The following is an 8,723-nucleotide window of genomic DNA, read 5'->3' as shown; positions in this document are numbered from 1 at the left end:
AAAATTAATCATTCAATTAAAAATTACTATCATATAATGAAATTTGACATTAATTTATAGTTATTTTTTATATGGATAAAATTTGTCAAGATTAATGACAATTATGTAATTATATATAACTTTGAACTTTCTGCATCTTGATAACATATAAAACAACGATTATAAATTAATTTTAAAATTTATAGTATAATAACTTTTCAATCAAAAAGTTAATTTAAAAAATATTATTATTGAATGATCATAACTCGTCCTATAATTTATGGTCTATTTGTTGCAGTTTTATTAAAAATAATCACTTTTTTAGAAAAAATTATTATTTATAAGAATTTTCATCGTTACAATTTTGAAATATAAAAAAAAATTGAAAGTAATATAAAAACTACTTAAAATAATTTATTATTTTAAGTAACTTCTCATTAAAATATAAGTTTCTATAATCTATGTTAGAATTGACCTAGTGCTTAAATAAAAAAAAAGTAATATTAACAAATAAAGAAACGAAAAAGTATGATGATTATATTTGGTAATTAATAACCAAAATATTGGCTTTATGCAAAGTTAGGTGTAAGCAATGAAATTTGGTAGAAATATGGTACTCTTGAAGCCTACGGATAGAGACACTAAGGTCACATTATTTTGTGTCAAATGGAGTTGTTGCCTTATTAATCACTTAATGGTGGGTCTCCACTCAACGGCGTTCTTCCCTTTTCAATTCTTCTTTCTCACTTTCTTTTTCAATATTCTTTTTTTATTCATTCATGATAGTCTACAAAGAAACAAATAGTGGATTATTTTATCTAAGTTTAGTAATACTTCAAAAATCACTTCAAATACTAACAATCACTTAAGTCGTTATTTAGAAGAAGTAGAAGTTTTCGTGGTTTTTGTTGTAATGAGGTAGATAAATAATTGATTAGTGATAATTTGAGGAAAATAAAGATAAATATATTTTATTTAAATTTAGGTTAAATATATTTGTTTTTTTGTTTATTTTAATATATGAGGGAATATAAGTTTAATTTTGAAGAATTCATTTATTTAATACTGTTTTTTTAACTTATCAATTAGGACATCAATTCCTTTGTTAGGATGAAGATAATTGTAAATATCAATTTTAGCGTATCATCAAAATTTTAAAATTTCTTTTAAAATATTGATCTACATTAAATTATATATTGAACAATTTTATTAATTATATATTTATTTTATTTATATAATTAAATAGGTTATACAAACTGAATTCGCGTAATTTATATGAAGTTAATTCACGTTCACGTGTGTAATAAATTAAATTTATTTAGTATACGTGAAAATTTAATTATTCATGAGTTTTTACGGTTGGTCTTGTTATTTAAATTATAAATTTTCTTTTTTTGTCACTCAATTGTGTATCTCCATATACTTTCTTCTAAAGATTGTTGTTTCAAGAATATGATCTTAACTATGTAAATTCAATTCATGTAACTTATGTATAAGTAACTAAAAAAAACCAGAAACTAACATCAATGTATATTGAATTGGTCAAGTGAAGTACCGATCTTAAAGATATTTAAGAAGAGCTTTACATGGATCGGTTTGGGTTGAATTTAGCCAATTAATACTCAAATTATATAAGGGAATCCAATTTGGGTCAAAATATAACCCACCATATATTTACAATATTGAATTGGTTTGGGTCAAACTGCTTTCTTTTTCTTCGACTTTGGCTTGGTTGAGTCCTAATTTACTCAAATTCTTTTTGTTTTTTAAAATCATATTCTTAGCAAAAAAAATTACCTTACTTTATTTTTTCCAAAAACATACTCCCTCTAGCCTCGACCTTTAATCCTTTAAACTTTTTACTTTTGTTTCAAAATTTTTGTTGTTTTAGAAAATCAAGTTGTAGTTAATGATGTTTTTCCTTTTATATCCTTAAAAACCTAAAACTTTACATTAAATGAATTTTATTTTTATTTAATAAATGAAGAGTAAAAAAGATTAAACTAATCTAAATTTATTATTTTTTAATATGTATATCAAAGTCTAAAACAACCAAAGTTCAAAGACAAAGGAAGTAATATAACCTATTTTTCCTATTGTTTTAGTATCAAATATATACACATACAATCAATATTAAATTTACAAATTTTATTATAAAATACTTACAAGAATGAACATAATCAAAGATGTAAAGTTTAAAATAACAAAAAAATGGTTACAAGCATCAAAATAACCAAAATGCAAGATCGATCAATAGTCCAACCCTTCTAAAATCTAATATTTAAAATAAATAAAAATACAAAATACAAAAAAAAAAAAGAGAAAATGAGACATTTACTTTATATCCAATTTAAATGATTAATTTTATTCGGGCTAGGTTCATTTTACCTGATATCCAATTTAAAAGATCAATTTTTGCATGGGGTGTTGTAATGTTTTTTTTTTCTGTAACTAAGGAAACGAGTTTAATTACAGCAAGAAAACCCTTCTTTTACTTTTATTTTTTCTCTAAATATTTTCTCTGCATTTTTTCTACTTTCTACTCCTTCTCTTTAATTTTTCTTCTTTACATATACTTATTCACTCTTTGTCAAATTTCGATAAGTTTTTAATTTGTGTTATCTTATATTAAAATAATAACTTTAATGTATTTATTTTAATTATATTATTTTTTATAGTAAATTTTAATATATATATATATATATTTAAAAAGCATCCCTATTTTAAAAAATTTAGCCGTCAGTAACATTTATAATCAGAGAAAAAAACATAATTAATGAAAGTTTTAACCGTTACAAACGTTTAAAATTGTCTTTTAATTGTTTAAAATTGTCTTTTATAAATTTTATTGATATTAAATGAATAAGGTGACTTAAAAAAAACAATTTTTAGTAAAAAAATATAATCCTAATTTAATTTAAAAATTACTTTCTTACACGGTTAATATTAATGAAAAACATCGACTCCAACACCACTCTTTAGTCTTATTTTTTAATTCTCCAAAAAAATATTTTTTTTCTTTCCAAAAAAATTTATTATAAAACAATATTTTTAATTTTAAACAAATAAAAACAATAATTATTAAAAAATTAAATAATTAGATTAAATGAAATAAGAATTTTTTAAATAATAGACATGACATATATAAATTAAGTAAATTAGTAAATGTAAAGATAAATTAAATAATTAGATTAGATGAAATAAGAATTTTTAAAATAATAAACATGACATATATAAATTAAGTAAATTAGCAAATATAAAGATGAGTAAGTAACTTAATAATGAATTTTTATTTTTATTATTCAACATAGTATGTTATTTATATGAAATACATGACATTTAAAAATTCATATAAATCTTGATGTATCAAGTGACAAAATATTTTTCATTCCAGTACTACTCATAAAATATTAAAGAAAAATAATCTTTCTATGACAAAAAAAAATTACAATACACATAAAAACTATGATTATTTTTTATCTTTGAATTTGCATGTTAGTCTTCATTAATCTTTCATGAATCATTTGAATTCTTTTGAATTTGCATGATATTTAATAATAATTTTAGAATGTAAAATGTATAGTATATTAGTAAAATTAAAATGGAACCATTTAAAATAATAGCTTTTGAAAAATCATTATACACTTTCACATAACTATCAACTCGTCAAATCGTGATGTAATAGATTTGTTAGAACAGTGTTTGAAGTTTGAAAAATCATTATTTCCAATAAAAACTAAAAACTGTGTAATAGATATAATGAATTGTATTTAGCCTAAATTTTATATTTACTTACATAAATTATTATTTTTCTGTCAATATCTCTTGTGGCAACACATATGTACAATTTTTGTGAGACAAAATTTAGAAACATAAACAATAAAAAATATATATAATAAAATAGTAATATTTTTTATAAATAAAATAAAATAACAATGACATATTGAAATAAATTTAACTAATTCGTGTGAATATATCTACCAAAGTAGTAATTGATGTCAACATTTCTAACGTGTCTATGTATCATTTTGCAGATTCAATATGAAATGGTGTCCGATTGTTCCATATACAGCAGAAAGTTGTTAGAAGCAACACCAATAGAATTGTACACATCAAATATAGAAATAAAAACTCGCAGTTGCTTCAATTATATCTCCCTAAGAATATGAAAGACATATTTGTTAATACACAAATAATATAATTTAAATTAATTTAAATAAAATAATTTTTTTAATTAAATTAATTTAAAGCGGTGTTGTTAAAGTAGTGTTTAAAAAACAATTACCTTAAAAAAATTGTCAAACATTTCGAATTTCTGGGAAATTGAGTACTGTGACTAAACTCTCGAACCAATACTATTTTGCAAATTCAAATTGAATTGGTGTCCGGTTGTTCTATATGCTCCAGAGTTAGACACAACTCTCTCACGAATAGTAGTCTCAAATCGAGAAATAAGAGCTTTTCGCACTGTTGTTTGAATTTTATGACCCTAACAATATGAAATACAAGTTTGTTAAATTAATAACATAACAAATACGTTCGTGTATAATTTAAAATTTGAATTTATAAAACAAATAGTTAAACCTTGTCATCTATGTACAATTTTCATAGCATAAAATTTATGACTCATTTTTTTGGAGAAATTGAAGTAATAAAATCTGATTTTTTGTCGGACATCACGTAACGATAAACAAAAAACTAAATAACAAATTTTTAAAATAGAAAAAATTAAGAGGAAATTGTGTACAAATGAGATAATGCGAATGATATTTATAAAAGAGACACGGAAAAATGTTTATAAAAGAGACACGGAAAATGAGAGATTATTGAGGATATACGGTTAATGGATTAAGACGAATTAAAAAAGAAAGTTGGAAAACAATTAGTAAAATAAAATAAATTTTTTAATTAATTTGAAACAGTGGTTGATAAAGTAGTATTTAAAAACAATTACCTTAAAAAACTATAAGTAATAGTGTACCGTATTTTATTTTTAATTCATTCTTTTTATTTTTTAATTAGCCATTAACTTCTCAACGATGCATCATCATAATGGAAGTCTTATTTTTTTCTTAAAAAAAAAATTTAATTTTTAATTTATTCTTCTTATTTTTTTAACCAGCCATTAACTCGCCTTTTATTTTTTTTAATTCATTCTTCTCATTTATTTAACTGACCATTGACTTCTCAACGGCCGCATACAATGACCTTCAAAAAGAGTCGTGGTGCATTATATTTTATTTTTAATTTTTTAAGTGGCCATTAAATTCTCAATGCATCACGTCGTGATGTAATTGAAAGTTTTATTTTTTTTCTTTCTTAATTTTTTATTTTTAATTTATTATTCTTAATTTTTTAATTGATCATTAACAGACACATGAGATATTATTTCTAGTAATAGAAATTTGATACACGTGGCAAAATTGCCATATGATGTTTGCTTTATTATAATAATGTATATAGATTTGGGCAGAGCCATGTTCTATCTGCAAAAGAAGCCTGAAACTGAAACCAAAACCTTGTTATCGTTGTTGTTTTTGACTGTGAAATATTGGAATGAATCGCGTGTTGCTTCCCAAACATGTTGCCGCTGTTGTGAAAGTACAAAAGGATCCTCTAAAAGCGTTGGAGATGTTCAACTCATCGAAAAACGAAGAAGGTTTCAAGCACACATTATTCACATACAAGTGCATGCTTCAAAAGCTTGGCTTCCATGGTGAGTTCAACAAAATGGAGAATTTGCTTTCAGAAATGAGAGCAAATTTAGATAACACATTGTTAGAAGGAGTTTACGTTGAAGCCATGAGATTCTACGGAAGAAAAGGAAAAGTTCAGGAAGCTGTTGATATATTCGAACGCATGGATTTATACAACTGCGATCCATCTGTTTATTCCTACAATGCCATTATGAACATTTTGGTTGAATATGGTTACTTTAACCAAGCTCATAAGCTTTACATGAGGATGAAAGATAAAAGGGTTGAATCAGATGTGTACACCTACACTATAAGGATTAAGTCCTTCTGTAGGACACGTAGGCCTTATGCTGCTCTTAAACTCCTTCGTAATATGCCTTTGCTTGGTTGTTTTTCCAATGCTGTTGCTTATTGTACTGTGGTTGCAGGGTTTTATGATTTTGATGATAAAGTTTATGCACGTGAGTTGTTTGATGAAATGCTTGATTGTTCGTTGTGTCCTGATGTTACCACTTTTAATAAGCTTGTCCATATGTTGTGTAAGAAAGGTCTTGTTTTGGAAAGTGAGAAGCTTCTTAACAAGGTTTTGAAGAGAGGGGTTTGTCCCAATTTGTTTACATTTAATATTTTTATACAAGGGCTTTGTAAGGAAGGTGCTGTTGATAGGGCTGTTAGGTTGTTGGGTTGTGTGGCAAGGGAAGGTTTGAGGCCTGATGTTGTTACCTATAATACAGTTATATGTGGATTGTGTAAGAATTCTCGTGTCGATGAAGCTGAGAAATGCTTGCATAAAATGATTAATGGTGGATTTGAGCCTAATGATTTCACTTATAATAGTATTATTGATGGATACTGCAAGAAAGGGATGGTAGTGGATGCAAATAGGATTCTGAAAGATGCGGTTTTTAAGGGTTTTAAGCCTGATGAGTTTACCTATTGTTCTTTAATTAATGGTTTTTGCCAGGATGGTGACCCTGATCAGGCCGTGGCTATCTTTAAGGATGGTCTAGGAAAAGGTTTAAGGCCAAACATTATTGTTTACAATACATTGATTAAAGGGTTATGTCAACAAGGTCTTATTTTGCCGGCTTTGCAATTGATGAATGAGATGGCAGAAAATGGCTGTCACCCTGATATATGGTCTTATAATGTAGTCATTAATGGCTTGTGCAAGATGGGTTGTTTATCTGATGCTAATCATCTTATAGAAGACGCTATAGCCAAAGGGTGCCTCCCAGACATATTTACCTACAACACTTTGGTTGATGGCTATTGCAAGCAGTTGAAGTTAGACAGTGCAATTGAGTTGGTAAATAGAATGTGGAGTCAAGGTATGACTCCTGATGTTATCACATACAATACTTTGTTGAATGGGCTCTGCAAGGCTGCAAAGTCCGAAGAAGTAATGGAGATCTTCAAGGCAATGGCAGAGAAGGGATGTGCTCCAAACATAATTACATACAACATTATCATAGAAAGCCTTTGCAAATCTAAGAATGTAAATGAAGCTGTAGATTTGCTTGGGGAAATGAAAAGCAAAGGCTTGACACCTGATGTTGTTAGTTTTGGGACATTGATCTCCGGGTTCTGCAAGATTGGTGATCTTGATGGTGCTTATGGGTTATTTCGGCGGATGGAAAAACAATATGATGTTTGTCATACAACAGCAACCTATAACATCATAGTTAGTGCATTTTCTGAACAGCTCAATATGAACATGGCAGTGAGACTCTTTTCTGAGATGAAGAAAAATGGCTGCGACCCAGACAACTATACTTACCGGGTCATAATTGATGGGTTTTGCAAAATGGGAAATGTTGCTCGCGGATGCAATTTTCTATTGGAAAATATTGAAAAGGCATTTATTCCGTCACTGACAACATTTGGGCGGGTTTTAAATTGTCTTTGCGTGGAGCACAAGGTTCAAGAAGCAGTTGGTATCATCCACCTTATGGTACAAAAGGACATTGTCCCAGATACTGTAAATACAATTTTTGAAGCTGATAAAAAGGTGGTAGCAGCACCTAAGATTGTTGTTGAAAATTTGTTGAAAAAGGGTCATATAACTTATCATGCCTATGAACTACTATATGATGGTATTAGAGATAAAAAGATACTTAAGAAAAGACAACCAAACTTGAATTCTCTTCGCCGTGAGACTAGGTCATCTGCTGTTGATTAGAATATACCATCTTCAGAAAATGAGGATTCCTGAAACTTTCAACTTCCCACGATGTTTGGAGCTTCTGATAGACACCTACCGCATGGCATTTGAACATGAAGAATTTTTTGTCAGCTGTAGGCTTATCAAATGGAAGTCGTCCAGCCTATCAACTGCAGTATGCTATTCTTTTTTGTTTTTTCATGTAAATGTCTCAATAATGATAAGACCATTTTCTTTGTAAAGTAACGCAAAAAATATCAATTCCAGGACAAAGGTGTGCAAGTTGCAATTGACAGTCACAATGGTACGTGTGAAAAACGAGGAAGAATGACGCGCCACACATACTTAAGTCTTCACACATAAGAAAGACAGATAGGTGATAATTACATAGCATTCAGTTTTGATTTATATAGCATGAAAATTGCAAATACAATGCATGCTTGTATAACTAAGGTAAGCTTCTTTAAAGTTTTCATGAGATGCCCGTAGTCAATGTTGGTACAATTTTAGTTTTGGACATGGAAGCATAACCGCATGGCTAGAGTATCAAAACGGTTTTCTAATAAAATTATTCTGGTTCTAACTGAAAATTTCCTCTCCATTAATTCATAGCCTTCAATTTCCTCATTGCTTTTTTCATTTTCGTATTGGCAGGTTTACTCCCCCATACAGAATTCAAAATGCTTTTTCTTCAGGGAAATCCGACCAAATTCGCATCATCTTGATATCAAAATGATACTGCTATAAGCTATGAAGACGTGGCTCTTTCTGTTTAATTGAAAATGGTAGAAACTCATGTATGTATACACTAGAGAAATGGATAACCATGAAAGAGAGAAACAAAAGCAACTTGTCTTAGTTTAGGGCCTGATAAATCAGCAGGA

The 8,723-nt window shown here is 27.7% G+C and overlaps 1 protein-coding gene across 2 annotated transcripts; it reads left to right on the top strand.

Moving 5' to 3' along the window:
* Positions 1-5,436: 5,436 nt before the first annotated feature.
* LOC101510746 (uncharacterized) lies at positions 5,437-8,717 on the top strand. 2 transcript variants are annotated; one of them, XM_004508689.4, is made up of 3 exons: positions 5,437-8,014; positions 8,107-8,215; positions 8,494-8,717. In XM_004508689.4, exon 1 carries the CDS (start codon positions 5,536-5,538, stop codon positions 7,855-7,857), a length of 2,322 nt encoding a protein of 773 aa, XP_004508746.1. In that variant the 5' UTR covers positions 5,437-5,535; the 3' UTR covers positions 7,858-8,014; positions 8,107-8,215; positions 8,494-8,717. The 2 variants fall into 2 exon arrangements, with proteins under 2 accessions (XP_004508746.1, XP_073219482.1); XM_073363381.1 differs by lacking the exon at positions 8,494-8,717 and having other exon boundaries at positions 8,107-8,356.
* The last annotated feature ends 6 nt before the right edge of the window (positions 8,718-8,723 follow it).

This window comes from Cicer arietinum, chromosome 7, assembly GCF_000331145.2.
Source record: "Cicer arietinum cultivar CDC Frontier isolate Library 1 chromosome 7, Cicar.CDCFrontier_v2.0, whole genome shotgun sequence".
Classification (NCBI taxonomy): domain Eukaryota; kingdom Viridiplantae; phylum Streptophyta; class Magnoliopsida; order Fabales; family Fabaceae; genus Cicer; species Cicer arietinum.
The sequence above is the reverse complement of the archived record's forward strand: the minus strand, read 5'-3'. Positions and strand labels throughout refer to the sequence as shown.